This window comes from Passer domesticus, chromosome 23, assembly GCF_036417665.1.
Source record: "Passer domesticus isolate bPasDom1 chromosome 23, bPasDom1.hap1, whole genome shotgun sequence".
NCBI lineage: Eukaryota > Metazoa > Chordata > Aves > Passeriformes > Passeridae > Passer > Passer domesticus.
Genome location: NC_087496.1, coordinates 6,995,216 through 7,018,426, shown reverse-complemented (window position 1 = coordinate 7,018,426; position 23,211 = coordinate 6,995,216). Strand labels below are relative to the sequence as shown.

Genomic DNA, 23,211 nt, shown 5'->3' with positions numbered 1-23,211 from the left:
TGCCAGGGAGTGCCGTGGGAGGGGCTCATCCCTGCTGCGCTCTCCACTCCTGCTGCCCCGGGAGCGCCAGCCTGGCTGGGCAGTAAATGTCACTGCACAATAAGGCAGGTGGCCCTGCCACCATCCTGGCTGCTGACAGCCCCTGCTTTTAACGTCAGGGTACTGTGGGCAGGATGGCTGCAAGAAGATGTGGTCCATGTGAGGGGCACAGTGCTGAGCTGGGGGCACACCAGGCTGGCTCTCAGCAGGCTGGCACCGTGCTCCAGGTAAGGCAGGCACAGTGGCTCTGGCACTGCCAGGATCCTGGTGACAGGAGGAACCCCCAGGAAAGCAGCACGTGATAAATACTTGGCCTGCCCAGATGGTATTTACTGTTTGGCTAGAGCTTATTTTATGTAAATCGACGTAAATTTTATGTAAATCAACAAAGCAAAGCACAGAAGCACCCAACACGTCGGACATGTGCAAGACAGTGGCTTCCAGCGAGCCAAACACTGTGCCAAAACACCAGGCTGTTGTTTGTACAGCTGTACAAGCCCCTAAAGCCGTACCCTGCTAAAGGCTGCACGTGTCAGAAGGCAGCAGGACCAAGCCCCACGCCGCTCCTCCCCGCCGGCTCTCACCTATGACCGTGAGGGTCCCGGTGACCTCTGCGGAGCCGAAGGTGTTGGTCACCTCGCAGATGTAGGTGCCGCTGTCCTCCACGCGCAGGTCGCTGATGGTCAGCCCCGTGATGCGCTTGCTCCAGCGGCTGTCGGCGGGGAGCGGCCGCCCGTCCTTGATCCACCGCACGGCCGGGTTGGGGTAGCCCGAGGCGATGCAGGGCAGCTCCACCAGCCGGCCCGCCTTCACCTCCCTGGACTGGAAGCTGTCTAGCATCGTGGGGATGGACTCCGCCGGGTCTGGGGTGGGAGAGGGACTGGGCTCACCCGGGGAAGAGGGGGACGTGAGGTGTCTCGGGGACACTGGGAGACCCCCTGGCATGGTGACATCCACTAGAGACTGGCTCTCCCCACTCCCCTGAGCTGCTGGCACTGCCAGGAGTGCATGATGCACCCGCTGAGCACGGGGTGCCCTGTCCCACCCGGCCAGCACAGCCCTTGGCAGCCAGGACAGCAGGCACAGGTGGAGGAGGGAGGAAAACACATCCTAAATAGCTGATGGGAGGAATAAACTCAGCATCGGAGGAATTACTCAAGGTGACACCTAATTGGTGCAAAATACACAAATTTTGTGGCACATTTCAAAATTTACAAGCAAAAGGGCCCATCAGGCAGCTGGGAAAGGAGAAAATTAATCACTAAGTCTCAGGCGTGAAATTAAATTCCAGGGGAAAGAAACCTCTTTCATTACTCCCAAGCAGAAGTAAAACGCCGTGACGTGTAAATAATGACAGCGACCAGGAGGGGACCGGGCCAGATCGAAGAGCGCGATTTGGGGGTGATACCCCCGGAGATGCCCCCGCACCGCCGGGACGCGTGGCAGGACTGGCACGGCCGGACCCGGGGTCCCCGAGGGGCAGGATTCGGGATTCGGCAAGCCCTGCATCTCTTCCCTGCCCTGCGGGGGGTTAATTCTCGGAGCCGGTGCGGGAGCACCCGAGGATGGGAGCAGCATATGGCAGGGAGCGGGCGCGCTGCGCCGAGCGGCTGGAGCCGGGCGAACTCCCTCCCTCCCTCCCGAGCGGAGTAATTTGGGCAGTCAGCGGAGCCGGGAGCGCCCCGAGACACCCGGCACTCCGGACTGCACTGCCTCCGCCGCAGTATCGCTTGCATGTTCGTCACATCGCGTCAGGCTGCTCACATCGCGGGCTGTCACATCGCATCGCCTCCCGCTCGGGGTGACGCGCGGCACTGCCACCGCCGCGCCCGGCTCGGGGCGGGGGGCTGCGTGCTGGGGGGGCGCTGCCAGCCCCCGGGGGACCCCCACGGCACCTCCTGCCCCGCACCGGGGTGTCCCCTGGCTGCGGGGAGCAGAGGTGGCGGTGCCAGCGCTCCCTGTGCGGGGTGGCAGTGCTGCCCGCAGCACGGAGGGGAGTGGACAGAGGGCAGGGCTGGGTCCATCCCGGGCACAAGAGCCCCCTCCTGGGCACAGGGGCCCCCTCCCGGGCACAGGGGCAGCCCCCCGGCCGCGCTGGCAGCCGCACGGGCTCACCTGAGACGGAGAGGCGGGCGCCGTTGCTCTGCCGCGTCTCCCCGCTGTACTTGTGCTTGGTGATACACCTGTAGGTGGACAAGGCATCTTCCTTCTGCACGTCCGATATGTACAAACCTCCATAAGAAGTAATAAAAAACCTATTTTCTGGAGACACAAAGGGAGGAGAAGAGTGAGCGAGCCTCCCCCGGCCCCAGGCCGAGCAGCCGGGTCAGGCAGAGCCCCTGCACTCCGAGCTGGCACCGGAGCCGCGGCAGGGAAAGAGGGACCCTGCTCCACCTCCCTGCACCCCCACCACATCGGGGTGCAGCTCTGGCTGAAGTTGGTGAAGTTGGCTGAGCCACAGGAGCCTCGAGTGTGCAGCAGCAGCCCTGGCACTGTGGGCACAGCATTGTGGGCACAGCCTCGCCCCATCGCTCCCCCTGGCCAAGCACTCACACCTGCCCAGTGTGAAGGTGGCTTTGGGGTGTGTTTACACACACCTGGGCTGGCAGGGCTCGGGTTCAGGCGTGTGGCACAGCTCTGGCACACGCTGCTCCGCCGCCGTGCCACGCGCTCCATGGCAACGCGGCAATTAAAAGTGAATCCGTCCCGCTGAGTTAATAATTAGCTTAACTTACTTAGAATCGTGTGAAAACAAATAAGGGCTTGAGCTGATGTTTGAGCCCCGGGAGGAGGGTGGCGGGAGAGCAGCCCCCTCAGGCCAGCTGGTTTTGGAGCCTGGCACAGGGGGAAGGAGTCTTTGGCTGGCGCCTGACCCCTGTAATTCATCACGAATTATAACAGTAATTAACACCAATAGAAAGGCCCGTGTAGTGGCTACATGGAGAGCAGGATAAGCCGAGGCTCTGGAGAGGCTCCCTGCCCACCTGGAAAGCACTTTGCCCTGCCCCTCCGTGCCAAGCAAGGCTTTCACCCCCAGCTCTGTGGGGCTCTGGGGTTTATTCCAGCTCAGTCCCAGCTGGGAGGGGACGCTCCATCTGCTCGGCTGCACCGTGCTGCCAGCCAAACCACCCCCTACCAAACCCCACCACTGCAGAGGGTAATTTAGTGCAGCTGAATGCTCAGAGTGAAAACCTTTAAACCCAGCCTGTAAATCAGCAACATCTGCAAATGGCTCCCTCAAGCCCTGCACAACGCCTGCTAAGCCAGGATCTAGCTGATGAGGCCAAACAACTGCTTCTACTTCCAGCACCTTTTGGAAGCACCTGGATATTCTCAATTTAGGCAAGAAGAGAGCTCCGTGGTCAGACTCAGGAGTGCAGAGTGAGCACGAGTGAGAGAGGATGAGAGGCAGATGCTCCCAGGGCACTCTGGCTCCCACACCCTGGCAGGACCCCAGGCCCAATTCCCTGCAAATACTGCGGGTGACAGACCAGCAGAGAGCAGGGATCCTCACCCAGGGAATCTGGGAGTGTCCCTGGCACAAGCCAAGGCAATGGCAGTGCCAAGCTGTGCTGGCATCACCCATTCCAGCCAGATGTGAGTGTTTACTCCAACTGCTTGATACAAGACAGTGGGGGACTCCAAACAGCAAATAACCAGCAAATAATTAATCATAATGCCAGTCAACTGTGGCTAACAGAGGCACGGGCACCTGCCAGGCTGGCACCCCATGCTGATCCTCCCTGGATCAGCGGGAGCTGCCATCCCCACATCTCCAGCAACACCCCTGCGACTCCAGCCCTGCTGGGAGGGTTCTGAGCCAAAACCTCAGCCCAAACCTCCGTGCCACGGCGTGTGGGCCCCGGCGTGGCAGCACAGGGCCCGCAGCAGGCTGCAGCTGGCACCAGAGGGGCAGTGAGCGGGGTTTGTGCCCAGTGGGAGCCGCCCCGGGCTCCGCGAGACCCCCGCGGAAGGGCAGGGGGAGCGGCCCCACAGCGCCGCAATCACATGCAAATCAAACATTAATTTTTCATCTCCCATCAAACCAGTAAGCGGAGAACATTGGCTGCACTGGAATTTGAGATGGGGGGAGCCGGTTTCCATGGTAACGGGGCTGTATTTTGCCAAGTGCTGGCAGCCCCAGCCCACACCCTCACACGCGGCCGTGCCTGGGGATCCACAGCCCTGCGCTGCGTGCTCTGGGCTGCAAACAAAGCCTTGTGCCCGAGACCCAGGCTCTGCACGGAGCTCCAGCCACAGCAACCTCCCCGGGGACAGGAGCTGGCAGAGATCCTGCGGGTTTAGGACCCACGGCTCCACCGTGGAGTGACAGGAGGCATCTGCCTCTCGCACGGTGTGGTGACACTGCTCCATCGCGTGTGAGATCCACCCAAGCTGACAGCACAGCTTCCTTGTTTGTTCATTTATTTATTTATTTGTTTCTTTATTTATTTTTCCTGGGAGGGGACAGGCGGCTCTGTCGAGGAACGTGCTGCTGGCCCCGGGGAGATGCGGGGCTGTAACTGGTGTAAGCGGCTCCAGCAGACCTCGCCCAAGCGACTTATTGCTGAGTTTGCCAGGCAGATTAACGTCTGAGGGCTCCAAATAAAATCAGATCTGTCTGCCAGGAGGTGGAAAGGCTTTACAGGAAGCAGAGGATTAAGCACATCCGTGGCCAGGCTGGGGCGAGGTGCCTCTAATAACTCATCCAGCGAGACTTGAGCTGCTGCCTTTGGAGACACCTCACCAAACCCTTGGATCAAACCAAGAGCCCACCACGAGCTGAATTCCACCTAAATTCCCAGGACCTGGCTCCTCACCTGGGGAAAGCACAAGGGTGAGAGGGGGGCTCTCCTGTGGGGTCTCACTGAGTGCACACACCCCTCTCCCACATCCAGCTGCCAGCGGTGGCCCTGAAACCCCAGCATCGTTCCCAAGGGGCTCCCAATTCCAGGAGAAAGATTCCAGCCGGTGCAGGTTACCAGCTCCTGCTCCATCCAATATAGATTTATCAAAACACCGGGGTCAGGGCTTCGGGAGGGAGCACGGTTTGTAGTTCATAAGACTAATGAGATAACTTTCCCCTGGTACTGCTGCACAATCAATAGGTGCCAGCGTTTATGAATTGGCCGCACTCGGAGCATGTGCATCCCAAGGCATCCCGGACAAATCCAATCACTCTTCGGTGTTATTTCTGGCTGCGTTTAAAGTGACAAACGCCTCCCGGGGGGAAGGCACGGAGGGGGAAGCCCCAAAGAGCAAAGGCTGTAATTTTCCACCGCTGCCACTTTTCTGCTGTGGCTGCTGCTCCACCGTGCCATTTGCCCGGCATGGAGCTCGCCTGGGGACAGGGAACATCCACAGAAATCCCAGCCAGGATGGGCACTCCTGCCCGCCCCATGGCACTGATCACCAGTGCAGTGCCCAGCGGGGCAGGGACACAGGGCACAGGAGCGGGCTGGCATCGGTGGCCGTGCACCAGAGCTGCCTTTCATCTCAGCAGGCCGAGCCCAGCTCGTGCCACAGCAAATGCTGAGAGCAGAGGGGGCCCGGGCCGGGCACTGAGATTAAAGCTCCTGCATCCCTCCCTGGTGGAGGTGTTAAAGAGGAGCTGTGAGCCGAGCCCAATGCAAATTTCATAGGACCTGCACAAATCTGACAGATTTATTTACGTGTTTGCTGCCGTGGGGATCCCAGGGGAGCTGCAGGGCAGTCGCTGCTCCCAGCCCTTCCAAAGGCAGCAGATCTGTGAGCTCAGCCAAAGGTTCCCACCTGGAAGAGCCGCGGGCATTTGTAACGTGAGCGGTGCCAGCTGAGCCTGCACTCGGGCTCCTCCTCATCCTCCTCTCCTCTTCATCCTCCTCATCCTCCTCTCCTCTTCATCCTCCTCATCCTTCTCTCCTCCTCATCCTCCTCTCCTCCTCATCCTCCACTTCTCCTCATCCTCCTCTCCTCCTCATCGTTCTCTCCTCATCCTCCTCTCCTCCTCATCCTCCTCTCCTCCTCATCCTCCTCATCCTTCTCTCCTCCTCATCCTCGGGCTCATCCTCATCCTCCTCTCCTCCTCATCCTCCTCATCCTCCTCATCCTCCTCATCCTCCTCATCCTCCTCTCCTCCTCATCCTCGGGCTCATCCTCATCCTCTCCTCCTCCTCATCCTCCTCTCCTCCTCATCCTCCTCATCCTCCCCTCCTCCTCACCCTCCTCATCTTCCTATCCTCCCCATCTTCCTCATCCTCCTCTCCTCCTCATCTCCTCATCCTCCTCTCCTCCTCTCCTCTGCTCCTCCTCATCCTCTCCTCCTCTGCTCCTCATCCTCCTCATCCTCCTCATCCTCCTCTCCTCACCCTCCCAGGAGCAGTGGCCCTTTTCCCGACAGAAGGACCCGGTGGTTTCTGCGGGAGTCAGGGCAGAGGGAGCAGCAGAGGAGGGGTGGAAATCAGGGATTCGTGACGGGCTTTCCACCTCCCCTCCCCGAGCTCCTTAACAAGCATGGCTCCATCTCCTCCCGTTACAGGATTAACACCCATCTCTCATTCTCCTCCCGCAACAAGATTTTATTTCTAATTACGCTGTAATAAAACTGGGCGCGCTCCCAGGGCTCCTTCCAAATGACTTGTCGGCACTCGGCGAGATTGAATCCTGCTCGGGCCGTTTCCGGCACCTCTGCCGGCTGTTCATTAGGCATGCATGAGGGAGAGGGTTTAAGAACAGAATTACATTTAAATGGCTTTTCTGAGAGGGAGACGTGAAACAAGAGAGAGAAGAAAAAGCAGGGAAGGTTTACAAGGAGGGTGTCACTGTCACCTCCGTGTCACACTGCTGTCCAGCAGCTGTTGTGCCAAGTCCCCGCTCCTGGGGCTCCAGGGATCTCACGAGCCAAAAAAATCCAAAAGAAAACACTGGAGGGGATTTCTGAGCATCAAAATTTTGCAACAGGATGGCAACCGGGGACAGGTGTCACCAAACACTGTCACCCTGCCCAGGACACTGCACACCTGCTGCTGTGCTGGTGGAGAGGTTTTCCAGCAAAACCAGGGATTTTCCTGTCAGGAAAACACACAACCAGAACAAATATGGGATGGGCATGATCAGGAGCTGGCACTGCCGATCTGGGTGTGAGCAGGCAGCCCGTGGAGCACCGGGAGCACCGCCTTTCCCTGAGGTTTTCCATCCTCCCTGGCAGTGGGCAGTTTCTGCTGCCTGGATGTTCCTTCCCAGATCCAGGCTCACGAGTCGGCAAAAACTGGGAAAACAGATGTTAGGAAAGATCTCTCTCTATTAGCTCCCTCGGAAGTGAGGTATCCTGCAGGGCTGGCAGGAGTTATTAAATCAAGAGTCATTATTTACCCAAGGGCCAGTCTTGCAAGTCATGTTCCTAGAAGTAAATCCGGAATTATGCTGCCCACGGAAATGGATTCACACGGGTGTGAGGGAGAGCACAGTTTGCCTCTCCGGGTTTTAATCCACCTCTGAGTCACCGGAGCGCTTGGCAGAGAAACCCAGCAGTGTTTGGGGACACTTGGGTTTGTTTGCGTAAGCGACTTCGGGAGTGACACACTTCCACTGAACCAGAGCACCGAGGAGGAGGAGGAGGAGGAGAGGGGAAGGAGGAGGGATCCCCTGGGGGGGCCACGGGGCCGGGGCTTGCCCGTGGAGCAGCCCCCTGCCACCAGCCACGCTGGCACTGCCAAAAGAGGAGGAATTATTCTCCCGAGGTGGTCCGGAGCCGCCTAATGCCAGCAGAAAATTACAGAACAGGATGAAGAGCATTACAAAATGAATAGGAGGGGACTAGAGATTTCCATGGCTAATCCTGTTAACGAGACAATTTCTTATCAAACTCATTATGTGGTGGAAAGCAGCGGGGAGGGAGGGAGGGGCTGGGCAGGGATGCTGGGGAGGGGGAGGGCGATGCCAGGCGAGAGGCATTCCCGGAGCATCGGGAATCGGGACGCGGCGCTGGCAGGGGAGCGGGGCAGCTCCCGAGCCCGGCTCAGCACGCCAGCCAGGGTTGTATTTCTATTTCCGAGCAGAGCTGAGTATTACTAGAGTGACATTTACCACCAAATAGTGCCGTCTGCTCCGGCTCCATCAGCAGCCCTCTCCCAGCGCTGAGCTGGGATTACGGCGGGCATAAAAACGTATAAAATCCACCAAGAGAACACTCAATTCAAAGAGGGAATTTTGGAGCGTTTTTTTTTTTTAATTTTTTTTTTAACCTCGTGTTACGACGAGTCTCGTTTTCCTGGAGGATGCCAAACAAAAACACGGTCCACAGCTGAACCTGTGTCTGCCCAGCTCAGGGCGGGTGGGCTGGGAGGGCAGCCCAGGGTGCCGGGGAGCAGGGCAGGGCTCTGCCCGCCGAACCCTCCGTGCTGATCCCCGCATCCCGCTCAGCCACGCACGGGCAGAGCTGAGCAGCCTGGCGTGGAGAAACGCGGCTGTGGCTGAGTGATTCCCAAAAATCCTCACCAGCCCCTCCACCTCCAGCCCCCGAGAATCACGGGGGGGGGGGCTTCGCCGCTACTTTATGCCCAGCATTTAATTTTCTTTTTTTTTTCTTTTTTTTTCTTTTTTTTTTCATTTGCTATTTAAAAAACCGCGGAACTAGTCAGATTTCATGCTAATGAGGAGAAAATCTGGATCGAGGACTGTGCAAAAATTTGCATCTCAAAGAGGAAAACAGGAAGTCGCTAAGAAAGGAAATTCCACGCAGAGGTAGCGGGTATGGCCATAATTAGGCTAATGCTGCTGCGTTCTGTCAGCTCGGTTCCATCAGCCCCGGGCTGGCAGGGACAGCAGAGCTCCTGCCCCCGCCGCGAGTGCCAGCCCGAGAGGGAGGCTGAGGGATGCGGGCACCAGGCTGGCAGTGCGGGATGGAGGATGGCACGGGATGGAGGATGGCACGGGATGGAGGATGGCATGGGATGGAAGATGATATGGGATGAAGGATGGCACGGGATGGGGGATGGCATGGGAGGGAGGATGGCAAAGGATGGAGGATGGCAAAGGATGGAGGATGGCACGGGATAGAGGATGATATGGGATGGAGGATGATATGGGATGGAGGATGATATGGGATGGAACACAGCATGGGATGGGGATGGCAAGGGATGGAACATGGCATGGGATGCATGGCACGAGATAGAACATGGCATGGGGTGGAAGATGATATGGGATGAAGGATGGCAAAGGATGGAGGATGGCATGGGATGGAGGATGATATGGGATGGAGGATGATATGGGATGGAGGATGATATGGGATGGAACATGGCACGGGATGGAACGTGGCATAGGATGGAGGATGACATGGGGTGGAAGATGGCAAGGGATGGAAGATGGCATGGAATGGAGGATGGCACAGGGTAGAGGACGATATGGGATGGAGGATGGCATGGGATGGAAGATGATATGGGATGGAACATGGCATGGGGTGGAGGACGGCACAGGATGGAAAGTGGCATGGGATGCAGGATGGCATAGGAAGGAGGATGGAGCAGGAAATGTGGTGGCCACAGTGCCCTGGGAAGAACTCACAGAGACTCTGGAGTTTCTCTGACAGCACCCCCAACACCCTGGCACTGCCCACAGCCAAAGGGAGAAACCCTCATGGCCCCAGCCCCCCTTCCCACCCCAAGGCAGGTGAACCCAGCCCCAGGCAGGTGAAGCCAGCCCCACCGCCTGCCTCAGCACAGAACGAGCCATCGCTGTCCCCCATCTTGAGAGGGGCTGATTTGCAGTTTTGCATCAATTTTCCTCTGATTTTTTAATTGGGTTTTGCTGCCGCTGCAGACATTACTGTGCAAACAATTCCGAATGGCTCGAACCAAGATATTTGCTCATAAAAATCCATCACCAGCGCCGAGAATGACAGAAATGGAAAATGCCTAATGAAAACAAAGGGGAAAACAACAGGTACCCTGGTCCTTCGCCATCCATCACCAACCTCGGATTATTGATGGGAGGGGAAAAAAATTCTCCCATCTGCAATCAAATCTTGAGAAATCTTGAAAAGCCAAACACCACATAGGAGGAAATTCTTTGCCCCCACTTCAGTCTGCAGGAGTTTCGCCATAATTATAATAAGAGTGAGGCTGCTGGATAACATGAGAATTATTTTCCCCACTTACATTGTCAAATGATCATTTTGCCCTGCAGTGAAATCTCAATAATTATAATGCCGAACCGTGAAAGAACAAAGAAATAAAAAAAGCAGTGTTTTCTTCCAGGGAGCGGGGGGAGGGGGGAGCCGCCATTGCAGAACTCAAAGTGCATCCTTCCCCTAATTATCTCTTCCAGGGCTGTGCATCCCTCACCCTTTCCCCACGGCCTGAGCCCCCCGATACCTCCCTCAGCTGGAGGGGGTTGTGTGGATGGGAGCAGCCACCTCTGTGCCCAGCGTGGCAGAGATTCCCCGCTGAGGAGCGAAGGGGGAGCGTGGTTTGGGCTCCCTGGCATCGCCCCCAGCCCCAATGCCAGCCCCAGCTCTGCCAGGAGCTCCCCACAGCGGCTGCCCACGGGCTGGGGGAGTGCCACGGCCAAGCCAGCTGTGCCTCGGTGTCCCCTCACACCCATCCCAACCCCGACAGCCCCTCGGCAGGGGAGAGGCAGGGAGAGAGGAGAGAAAGGGGACAGAAAGCAGAGGGGGGCGTGGGGGGGTAAAGGAGGCGAGCAAGAAAAACAAGACGACAGAACGCTTGCTCCACAGCCCTCGGCTAAATTACAAACCAGTTTACTGAGGTGGAAAGCTGCAGTGAGCTGAGGAGGAATATGTGGAAACCATCTGCAGATTTAAAAATAATCTATTTTACGATCACCCTCGAACATATTCTTTTGCAGAAACCAAATAGGATTTGTTGTTGTTGTTTTGTGCAAACTGTTAGGGAAAAATTACTAGAAACATGCAGGGGGTTTTGCCTTCTTGAGTACTGAGAGGCTAAATATGCCCTTCCTTATGTTTAGAATAGTAACAGTCATCTTAAAATTAACTTGGTCTGCATCAGAGCTTAAAACAGTTGCAATTCAGAGCCTGCAAAAGCAGGACAAACCTGCGCCGGGATATCTAGCGCGTTGAGCTGACAGATGTCTTCCTACATACAGTAAATATAGGTCGTCTTTTCCTACCCAGAGAACTGTAGATCTTAATTAACCAGGCCACTAGCAGCATATGCAATGATTTTTTTTCAGCTTGCTAAGTAAACCCTCCCGTGATGAGAGGGAAGGGAAACCAGAGGCACGTGAGGGGGACCCCCCTCTCTCTGCCGCGGTCAGCGCGGCCCTGGCGCCGCTGTTATTTCACGCTATAAAATCTGCCTAACGAGATGGGAAGGGTGTGGAGTGCCACATCCCCCTCCCCGTGCGCGGCCCAGCCGTGCCCAGCCAGCCCTGAACCCCGAGCCCTGAGCCCTGAGCCCGGCTCGGCCGTGGGGCTCCGCGGACTGAACCGCGCCTGGCCTCGTAAACCGCCCCGGGATTAAATCATCCCCAGGCTCAGAGGCAAACGAGCTAATGAAATTCATGCTGCATTATGATAGAGTCGTGCCGGGCCCTCGTGGAGGGGCGCTGGGGTGGGTGGCAGGGCCTGTCACCCCCAGGCACAGGGTCCCTGTGCTCAGGGCTGAGCCCGGGCTGGCCACGTCCCAGAGGAAGGCAAGAAGTGGGTGAAGTTTTACCAGACCCCGCCTGAACGAGGGTACCAGCCAGCCCCCTGCCCTCCCAGCAGCTCTCACACACTGGGTGCTCTGAACTGGTTTTTAAAAAGGCTGGATTGGAAGGAAGGGAGAGCAGAGCCCACGGCCACATCCTCGCACAGCCTGTGTTCCTACAGCCAGAATTGTGCTTGGCAGGGCGAGGACAGCACACAGAGCTCTGGAAAGGGCAGGACTGGTGCAGGCTCCCCAGAAAAAAAGCTACCCAGAGACTGCAGGAAGAATTCGAGGTCAGAAACTCCCTCTGCAAAGTGGAAAACTGCGAGAGAGCTGCACATCACTGCCCTGCACCAGCTCTGAAAGGATCCTGCTGGAGCCCAGACCTCGTTTTGATCTGACGAGAAAACCCAGAAGCCTCACAAAAGAAGCTCTGTCACCTGAAGCTCAGGGGTGAAGCGGAACGATCCCGTTCGCTGTCCTGGTCCCACGTGCCTGCCATCCCCTCCTCCCCTCCCTGCTACTCACTGGGGAAAAAAAAAATTCAGTGAACGCCACTCGAACAAAGAGTAGAACTTCCTCCCTGCTCATTAGTGCTGGAAAAGCAACAGAAAAAAAAAATCCCCAGGACATAACCTCCTCTTCAGCTCTGAAGTCTGAGCGGCTTGGAGAGGGTGGTTGGATTTGTTCTTTGCCTTTCACCTCGCTGGAGCTGGCCTGCACGCTTTGATTGTGCAGGCTCAGAGAGGGGCCCACGGCGAGGAGGGGACCCCAGACCCAGGGGGGTGTGGGGAGGACTGGCTCTGCACAGCCCCGGATCCCCAGCTGTGGGCACAGCCCCACCAGCGCCTGGCTTGGAGGCTGGGGGCAGCTTGGTGCAGCTCACAGCGACCCTCCCAGCCCGGGGACACTCCGAGCCTTCCTCCCACCCTCCAGAGGGGTGACTACAGGAGAAAGCCACTTCTCCTCCCATTCCCCACAGCCAGGAGCACTCCTGGGGCTGGTGGCAGGAGAGGAGGGAGGTGTGGGGTGGGACGGGGCCATCCCCTGCTCTCCCTTCCCACCATGGCCCAGTAAACATGGACTGGGACGTGTGTGAGCACAGCACCCCTTTGGAAAGGGAACAGAGGGGAGCAAGGGCCCTGCAGCCACCACAGCCACCAGTGTGCCACCACGAGCCCTTCTCCATTCCCTCCCGTCCTCCCGTGGAAAGGCCCAGAGAGAACTGGGGAGCTGCACACATTCCCGGGGGGAATCGAGCCTGGTGTTCCACCAGAGCCACAAATCCTCTGCAGAGCATCTGCCCCGTCCTGCACCACACATGATCCCCTGCAGCTTATCAATAATTATTAAGACAAGGCAAATGCACGTTGACCTAGTTAGACGTCCAAGGAGAAAAGCAGCCCCGGTGGCTTTGTTGAGCAACCTGGCAGTCCTGGCGGAGGCAGGCCTGGCACAGACCCTTCCCATCCAAATAATTCCCTCCTGGCCATGGGGAGCTTCATGTGAGCACTTGTGAGTAACAGTTTAGGCTTCAGAGCCAGCAGGGAAGTACTCTGAGAGTTCACAACGTGACCACAAAAATCATTCTGGGCCAGAAGAATTAGTGAGGTGCTGTGGGGTGCAGCACAGCCCCCTGGACCCAGCTCTGAGCAGCTCTGAGGACACCACAGGCACAGGGAAGAGAGACCCCGTGTCCTCCTGGCCCTGGCACATCCCTGGCCCCTGAGCTCGACTTAGGCAAACGCAGCCCTGCAATCAGATGTGATTTCCTAGCAACGAGCGACGAGGTGCTGGGGCAGCTCACCAGGAGAGCAGCGACCTCCACACGACTCCAAGGCCTTAAATGAGGTGAGATGCTGTCACACCACGCTGTCACCAGGTGTCTAGGGGACAGAGGGGGCTGCCCTGGCTCCCAGCACTGCTGTTAGGCTGTGCAGGTTTACACAGAGCAGGACAAGGGGGGCACCCTTGGGTATCACCACCAGGCTGCCCATCAGCTTTGGAGGGGGAATATCCATTTGCCACCAGGGTGGCACAGATGTGCACACAGCCCCCACGCTGTAATCCCCTCAGTTTGGAGGATCAGGGAGAGCTGGGACCCCAGAACTGTCTCAAAGGTGTGCCCCTCATCTCGCTCCCCTGCCTGACAGCTTTATGTGAGCCCTGAGCTCGCTGTGTGCTCTGCTTCCCTGCAGTGACATTCTGGATGAATTCCCCTCATCTCGTGCAGACTCTGAAGGCTCTCGGGGTGCCCCCCACCCTGCCAGGTCGGAGCATGGCTCAGGGCAAGGGACGTGAGGGCAGTGGGGACACTGCCTGGCCAGCCTGGGGGACCCCTCCTCAGCCCCTGGCCCCTGCCCGGGGCTCCCTCCTGCTCTGCACGGTTCAGTGGTGCCTGCACAGCACTGGCCGTGCCAGGACAGCCCGAGGCCTCAGTGCCAGCTCCAGCAGGCACGGCTGGGCTCGGGGACGGGCAGCAGCCCAGCCCAGGGTCCCCTCGGAGCAAGGGACACCGAGGTGCAAAGGGACAGGATGGCGTGGGCTGGGCAGTGCTCTGTGCCACTCCCCAGGGTGGCACACAGCACCCAGCCTCCCGTGCCCAGCTCCAAAGGTGACAGACCCCCTGGGCACAGCCCTTGTGTGGAGGGCAGGCACCCAGGTCTCCCCCCCCGGCAGCCTGGGAACGCTGAGCCCTTCTCCCCAGCCCAGTCCCTCTGTCCCCGCCGCGCTGCAGCTGGATCCGCCTCCAAGCGCCTCTCCAAAGGGACGGGATGCAAATGATTCCTCCCTTTCAGCTGCTCCTGGAGCCTCGCTGGCCGCTCCGCTCCCAGCAGCTGCTGCCTCGCACGGGGAGGGATGGGGAGGGCTCGGGGCTGATTTTGGGAGCGAGGAGGGGCGAGTATTTGCACAAATTTCCCTTCAGCAGCACCAAAGCTGCTGGGAACTTGTGATGGCAGCACCGTGCCCACCCTCGCTGTGCCCTTCCTGCACCCTCTCGGGCAAGTTCCTCCTCTGCCAGCTGCCTTTGCCTCCAAATTGTGACTCTCCAAACCCTAGCACCCACCACGGGCACACAAAGAAGCTCCTTGCCCAGCCAGCACAGAGGGCAGGAGGAGCTTTGGCTGCAAAAAGCTGCTCTGTCCCAGCGAGGGTGACACGGGGACAGTGGCACGGCCAGGCCAGGGCTGCTCCTCGCTGACAGACACCAGTGGGTGCACAGGCTAGAGCAGCAGGGCCAGCAGCCAGCCAGTTCACACATGTTTTATTCATAAAAACACCGCAAAGTTCACGCGCGTTCGCTAATTACTCAACCTGCTCCTCTGTCAGGTGAATAATGAGGGGAAAAATAATCAGCAATTTGTTCAAAACCGCATGGAGAAATTCCGAGTGCGTCGTGGCAGGGCTGTGCTCTGCACGCTGGAACCTGGGGCTGATGTGGTGCTGTAAAAAACCTGGGCCACCCGCCAGGGACCCCAATGTCCCAAATGCCACCGTGCCCCACACAGCCAGGGGCATTTCCAGGGGCTCCAGGGCTGTCACCGCTGCAGCTCGGAGGGGAAATGTCTTTAAAAAGCACCGAGGAGAGGAGCTCCTGCCTCCTCGGAGCGCTCAAAGCCCAGCCAGGCCTCGCTCTCTGCAGCGCTGCTAATTACCAGGGCTTTCCAGAAGGCAGGAATAATTAAAGCACCTTCCCTTTCCCTGGAGAAGGAGAGCAGGAGCCTTAGTGGATGGCACAGGGAAGGGAAAGCATTCCCCAAACTTCTGTGGTTTCCTCAGGAGCCTGGCAGCGGGGCAGAGCAGGCGGGAGCCTCCCGCGGGGACGCTCCCGTCAGCACCCCAAAAGTGGGGATGGAGCCAGGGAAAAGCAGCCAGCACCACACAGCTGGGTGGGAAACCTCGGGCTGCGAGCTGGAGGAGCACTGAGGAGCCAGCACATCTGCTCCCAAGGAGCCACTTCAGCCAGGGGACTCCTGCCTCGGCACAGCAATTATTTTAAAATAAAACGATCCTCTGGAAAGGCATGACGGAGCATCAGCCCTGGAAGTTCCCGCTTGCTCTCCCAAAAATCCCCATGTGCTGTGTCACCCTGCTGGTTTGGTGGGGAGGGGGTGGGTGTAAAGGCAGGGCCACCAAGAGGGAGCTCTGTGGCCACTGAGAGGCCTCCTTTGGCCACCACTGCCTTTGGGCTCTGCAACCACAGCAAAGTTGCAGTCAAGCATCAGCATCTCCACAGCAGCAAACGGGAGCGTAATCACAGAGAGGTGAGGGGAGGGAGGGAACAAAAAGCAGCAATAAATCACTCCCCTGCTGCTACCCGAGGAGATATAATTAAGTTTATGCTTAGAGTGGCATTGCTGACAGTAGTCCTGGAATGAGCTAAACACATGGCATGAGGTTAAGCTGTGTGCTGAGTGGCAGGTGACACGTGTGCTCAGGAATGTCCTTGATTAGGGAGTCCCCAGACACGGAGAGCACCAGGAAATGCCTGGAAAGCTGCACAGGGCTCAGGGCAGCAGTGCTCACCCAGAACGGGCTCTGCTCCACTCAGCCCGGGGTGTCCCCCCTACCCTGGTGCCCACCGTCACCCGTGGGTGCCCAGCTCGCCAGCCTGAGTCCTGCTTGTGCTTAAGCACAGGCTTAAATTTAAGCACAGGCTTAACTTTAAGCACATGAAATGTCCACTTATCTGCAGAGGATTATTGGTGGGCTCAGCTGCACACGCCAGGGGCCCAGCAGGGGCTGGATGCTCAGTGTCACCTCCCGGGACAAAGGGCAGAGACAAACCCTGCAGAGGGGGTGAGAAATGACAGGGGTGCCCAGGGGACAGCCACAGAGGCTGACACTGAGCTGGCCCAGGACACTGTGGGCACTGCAGGCCCTCTACTCAAACACTCCTGCACCTTTTCAAAGGCTTTCCTTGATTCTCTTAAGGGAGATTCCACAAGCCTGTGTTAATTTCCACTTACAGAAAAGAGCTTGGTGTGGGTTTTCTGGTAGCATGCAGTAATTGAAGACAACCCCCAAACAGGAGCAAGTTTTCCTAATCCAGCCTTACGATCTATTTCAAACCTTCTCATTTTAAAGAATCAGTGGAACCCTCATTCTGCCCATCCCTGAGGTCTGATGAACACATTTCTGCAGAGAGTGACGCTGCTCCTGGGTGCTGCCCCAGGTTTTATCACCTGGTGTCCCCTCCACTGAGAGAGAGCTCAGGCCTGGCTTTAGCAGCTCAGGCCAAGGAGCAGAGAAGGACACCCCAAATGCAGCTGAGGGGACATCCAAGAGGAGCCTCTTGCTGCCCTGCAGACCCTGCCAGAGCCATCAGCGTGCCACCCCCAGCCCCTGATCCCACCCTGGCCAGGAGGAGCCAGCGCACGGCCCAGCTCAGCTGAGAGCCTCCAGCTGCCATCTGGACGGATCACAGGATTTTTATTTTTTTTTTTCCATGCAAATATGAGAGAGGGGGTGGGGGAAGGCTGAGGAGAAACGAGGCTGCAAAATGAATTCAGCATCAATTATTCTAAAATATGCGTGTTAATATGGGAAGGGCTCCATGGCTGCATCCATCTCCACTTCTGTTCATTCTGAGCAGCAAAATGTGACCCGGGAAGATGACAGCATCTCGAGTCTCACTTACACAAACACGAGCCGGGCAAGGGGGGATATTAAAACGGGAGACAATGCTGCATATTAAAATGCCACAGATGGAGCTTTCTGCAGCCTTTGCAGTCTGCCTCGGAGATTATTGCTGGGCCATATTGTATTAAAAAATGGGGGGTGGGTGTGTTATTTATTTAATTTTTAAACAAATTCCATCTCCTACTCACGCCGGATGGATAAAGTGAGCTCTTGAGCTCCAGCCAGCTTTGCCAGCAAACCCACATGAAAAATGCATTTTCATTAATACAAACTGTTTGCAGTAGGTAAATTAATTCGGGAAATGGTTTTCATACATGGCAAATTATACGTTCAGTGAAAACACTGGATGACACTCCACAGTCCTAATAAAAGCCCCGTGTTTCCTGTAATGAAGCGGGACTGCCAGGTAAAGGCGGCGAGCTGGAACAATTAAACAAACAAACAAGTCAACAGCAAAGTGAAAGCTGCTGGGGCTGGGAGCCTTTCAGGCTGCTGCAGCCATCCCAGGATCAGCCCCGCAGGTGGGCTTTCCCAGAGAGGAGGAGGAGGAGGAGAGGAAGGAGCAGCCTGGGTCCCTTCCATCACCATGTGAGGGTCCTGCCAGGGAAGGTGCGGTGGGTTCTGAGGGCACACGGGTGTGGGCACAGCAGAGCTGGCCAAGCAGGCCCTGCCAACACTCCACCATCTCCCAAACAGGGAACAAGCCAGATCAAGCTCTCCCCTCTCGAGTTTCTCTTTGCTCTCAACCCTTCAACGTCTCCTTCAGCAGTCCCGTCCTGGGCGCCTGCTGGTGGCGAGGGAAGCGATCTATAATTGATGGGTGAGGCTGTGCCACGGCCCAGCCCCAGCCAGGATTCATCTGTTCTGCACGTAGCCTCCTCAGGTGCTGTCACGCCGCATTTACCGCGGCGTTTCACAGCCCGGCTGCTGCGGGGCCAGCCCTGGGCCTGACACCCTCGGCTCGGGGGGTCAGGGCCTGCAGAGATGGCACTCGACGTGTTCTCCATCCTGGTTTCAGGCGTATTTGCACAAATTTCCCTTCAGCAGCACCAGAGCTGCTGGGCACTTGTGATGGCAGCACCGTGCCCACCCTCGCTGTGCCCTTCCTGCACCCTCTTGGGCAAGTTCCTCCTCTGCCAGCTGCCTTTGCCTCCAAATTGTGACTCTCCAAACCCTGGGCCAGGCAGAAGGCAGGCACAGCACCTTGGAAGTGGAGGAGCTCGGAGTGATTTGAAGAGCAGAACAAACCTCCATCCCTGCATTTGTCACGGGGAACCGAACGCCACGGAAGGAGGGGGCAGCATTTCATAACAGCCTGCCACGTTAGAAAACAAAGAGTGATAAAGAATCTTTTAGTCACCTCTTAATTACATATTCCGGGTGCATTAAGAAAGGAGAAACGTATCTCAGGTCACTGCCTGTCACTGCGACAAAGGCCCGTGATGAGTTCTGTATTCAAAATATTTGCACTAATTATCAGCAGAGCTCCCCTTTGAAAGCGCTCGGAGGGGAGGCTGGTGTTTCACCCGAGGGAATCAGCTCGCAGCCCGCGCTGCCTTCGCTGCACTACACAGAAATATACTCGTGCACGGGTGTATTTTTACCAACGTGCCCGGCTATGTATCCATGGAGAAAAACCTATAAATGCCTAATGCTCGTCTTGTGGGGCTGGGGAGGGGGAGCAGCACGAGAGGGGCTCTGCTCCTCTCTCCTGCAGATGCTGGCTGAGCCACCACGGGCTCTGCTGGGTTTCAAAGGTGGGAGCAGAGACTCTCAGCCCCGGGCGACGGCTCCAGCCATGGCTTGGTCAGATGGAAAACAACCCTCTGCCAATGCAAATGCCCAGGGAAGGAGAGAAACGCGCTGAATGTAAATGGGACTGACCTTTAATTAGTGCATAAGGAGGCACAAGATGGGGAAAAGCCAGAACTTCCCTAGGCACCTTCCCTTTCTCCAGCACAGCAGGAATTGCTGTGTCCCCACAGCAGTGACTCTGATTTTCCAGGCAGGAGCTCCCCCAGAACATCCTCCCCCTCCCTGCCTGCTCCAGTGTCCCAGGAGGGCCAAGGGGAGGGTGAGGGATGGGCAGAGGTCCCAGGCTCCCACCAGGGCTGTCTGCAGGAACCTGGGCTCAGCCTCTTCTCCCAGGCACCTTCTGACAGGACAGGAGGCCACAGCCCCAAGCTGCACTGGGGAGGTTCAGGGCGGACATCAAGAAGAATTAAAGGGGTGTTAAACATTGGGAGAGGCTGCCCAGGGAGGTTTGGAGTCTCCATCCCCAGAGGTGTCCAAGGAATGACGGGATGTGGCACTCAGAGCTCTGGGTGACAAGCTGGGGATTGGTCACAGGTTGGACTCAATCTTGGAGGTCTTTTCCAAACAAAATGATTCTGTGCTTGTGTGCTCCTGTAAGTGAGGCAAGAGAAGGGCCACAGGCACCCAGCAGGAGCTGCTTGCCCCCACGTGGCCCCTGTCAGCCAGCAGGACACAGCACAGCTCCTGCCCGTGGCTATCGTCCCCATTTGACACAAACTGACCACACCAAAAGCCCTCGACAGCCCTGGAGCTGCCTGGGGCCAGCAGCCTCCTCACCCCACCCTGGGTGACATCTCGGTGTCACTCTCACAGAATTCCACATTATTTCCCTGCTTGTTGCCACCCAAGAACCAGGGAGCCCTCCCTGACCCAGCTCCTGCTCCTCAGCCAGCGTTTAATCGGAGTGGACAGCAGCAAAACCATGCAGATATAAATGGGGCAAGGAGAAAATAGCACGCTTCAGGTTCCTCGGGGAAGCACACGGGACCAGGAGACTTATTAATAAATTCTTCTTTGTTCTGTGTTGTCTGTGATAAATAGCCACACTCAGCATCAATAACCACGAACATCCTTGGCAGAGAGAGACAGGCAGGAGCCCATCATGCTGCTGAGGGCAGAGAATGGATTCAATTTTGGGGCTGAAGGCAGATTTCACAGCCCTAAACAAAATTATCAGAGGGGGCTGCTGCGGCCACACGTGCAATAAATGTAAGGTTACGGCTACTGGAGCAGCCGAACGTCACCCAGGAGTTGTAATGCCTTAAGTGAGGGGATAAGAAAGAATAGCCCCGTTCAGGAGGGCACCTTTGGAAAAATAACATTTATGTTTCTGAATCAGAAGTGTTTTTATTAAGGGAACACAACACTTCTGGAATGTTATTGCCCTAGAGATTACTCAAACTCCCACCCCTTTGCTGGCATCCAAAAGTAAATTTCCACGAGATTTTAAACACTGCTGAGACCTCAATAATTTGGGAGTAGGAGGGAAAAGAGAGCAGCAGCAAGAGACATTCCTAATGGTGAAGACATGAAAAACGCAGCTTTATTTTTTGATGATTGCATTAGATTTTTTTTTTTTTTTATCACAGAGATGAAAAATGAGCAGCTACCACCTCCTAATTCACTGCCTGGGGACTGGATTCCTCTCCGCTGCCATTTGAGGAGAGGCACTGGAAGCAGCACTGAACAGGAAATGAGTTATACTGGGGAAGAGCCTGTTCCATTGTGGAAAAATGGGGGGAAAATAGGGAAAAATAGCAACCTGGTGTAAAGGGCATACACTGAGGGCAGCAGAAAGCCCAGCACTGTGCTTAAAATGTAGAATCATGGAGTTGTTGAGGTTTGAAATAATCTAAAACCATCTGGAATTACCCAGCACTGCCAAGCCCAGCCCAATCTACGTCCCCAAGTGCCACATCTTTTAAACACTCCCAGAGATGGTGACCCCAACACTGCCCTGGGCAGCTGTGCCAGTGCCTGACAACCTTTCTGCTGAGGAAATTTTCCCTAATTCCCCATCTAAACCTGGCACAGCTTGAGGCTCGTTTCCTCTTGTTTCTGACCCCTCGTGGCTGCAACCTTCTGCTGGGAGTTATGGAGAGTGTGGAGGTTCCTCTGGGGGTGGTCAGCACTGTGGACTGGTCAGCACCAAGAACTGGTCAGCACCACAGACTGGTCAGCACCAAGAACTGGTCAGCACCACGGACTGGTCAGCACCATGGACTGGTCAGCACCATGGACTGGTCAGCACCAGGACTGGTCAGCACCTCAGACTGGTCAGCACCAGGACTGGTCAGCACCAGGACTGGTCAGCATCAGGACTGGTCAGCACCATGGAGAGGTCAGCACCAAGGACTGGTCAGCACCAAGGACTGGTCAGCACCAGGACTGGTCAGCACCAGGACTGGTCAGCACCAAGGACTGGTCAGCACCACAGACTGGTCAGCACCAAGGACTGGTCAGCACCAGGACTGGTCAGCACCACAGACTGGTCAGCACCACGGACTGGTCAGCACCATGGAGAGGTCAGCGCGGCAGAGCCGTCAGCACCGCGGACAGCGCCCGCCCAGCCGCAGGGACCCCTCTCCTCTCCGCACCCTTAAAAGCCGGGTTTTTGCCTTATTTTTGCCTTATTTGCCTTATTTTTGCCTTATTCTTTCGGGGTTGTCCATGCCCAGGAGGGCGAGCAGCGGCTGCTCCGTGCCCCAGCTCCCGCACACCGCGGGCTCCCAGCGTGCCAGCGCGGCACGGGCAGCATCGGGCTCCTCATCTCTCCCTCCTCCCCCAGAAACCTTTCGGCTGCCAGCGTGTGCGCCCACCCCCAGATCTGGTGACTTCCCCGGGAAGCTCCGAGGAGTAGGCAGTGCCATCCGAGGTGGCCGGGGAAGCGTACAACCGCCCGGAACACGCACGTGGATGGGAGGGGACGTGATCCATAACCCCCATTTCCCCCAGACAGCTTCTCCACTGAGCTATCACCAGGATAGACACAAAATGAAGAGGAGAAATGGTTTCAAACCAGAACAGGGTCAAGTGAGAGTCGATGTAAGGAGGAGATTCTTGCAGTGAGGTGGTGAAACACTGGCACGGGTTGCCCAGGGAGAGGTGGCAGATGCCCCATCCCTGGAATGTCACATTGGACAGGGCTCCGAGCAGCCTGGCCTAGTTGAAGATGTCCCTGCCCACTGCGGTGGGCTGGACTGGATGGCCTTTAAATGTCTCTTCCAGATGAAACAATTCCATGAGTCCAAAAGGCCACCAGTGGCCACAAGCCCCAGGCCAGCTGTGCAGGCACAGAGCACCTCCCCTCCTGTCACTGCAGAGTTTGTGCAGGCACCTGGGATTGCCTGCCCACTGTGACCATATCAGCCCTTTTCCAACAGCATCAAGAGCTCAGCACTGCTGCTGAAGCTCCCTTTGGGCAACACAAGCAAGTTTCAGGCTGTTGTCACAAAAGTGAACGTGTCTTGCTGAATTTGAACCCGACTGAAAGGCACAAGTGCTCAAGGAAGCAATTTGCACAGCAGCCTTGCATCAGGGCATCCCCTTTTCTTTCTTGTTAATCCTCTGCTCTGTAACCACCTTTTTTTTTCCCCCCTCATGCTTTCACTTGGAGCACCACGAGTTTGAAAGGATAAAGTACGTTAAGAGTTTTAATGCTGAGGAAGACATCAGCCTGACATTTTAATAACACTAAAGCTCTGGAATTTGCAGCATTATCACTGTAGTGCACACCTCAATGCCAGTCCCTCCACTGTGGTTCATACAAGCTCTACACCACATTAAACAGCACCAGTAAAGAAATCAGCCCCTTCCATGGTGCCTGGGACAAGGATTTTCCAGCACCACGTGCAGAGACATCCCAGGGATCACCAGCTTCCCTCCCATCAGGCTGCAGACAGCTGCTCCTTGCCCTCTGCCTCCCGAAGAGCTGAGCTGTGACAACTAAAGCAACGATGCAGAGATACAAACACTGCTTCTAGCAGGGCTTTTTGTCTCAGCACAAGACCAAGCCCTCTCAAGCTCCAGTTTCCCAGTTTTCTGCACCTTGCAGGATCACCCCCAA

The 23,211-nt window shown here is 56.8% G+C and overlaps 1 protein-coding gene across 3 annotated transcripts in view; it reads right to left on the bottom strand.

Annotated features, from left to right (window-relative positions):
* The window catches only part of DSCAML1 (DS cell adhesion molecule like 1), a 96,469-nt gene that overhangs the window by 27,089 nt on the left and 46,169 nt on the right, over positions 1-23,211 (bottom strand). For all 3 annotated transcript variants that reach the window (XM_064397642.1, XM_064397639.1, XM_064397640.1), the window contains exons 4-5: positions 2,155-2,301; positions 624-902 (exon numbers count right to left, since the gene is read on the bottom strand). In XM_064397642.1, coding sequence (XP_064253712.1) covers positions 624-902; positions 2,155-2,301 — 426 coding nt within the window. The remainder of the gene's footprint in view (positions 1-623; positions 903-2,154; positions 2,302-23,211) is intronic.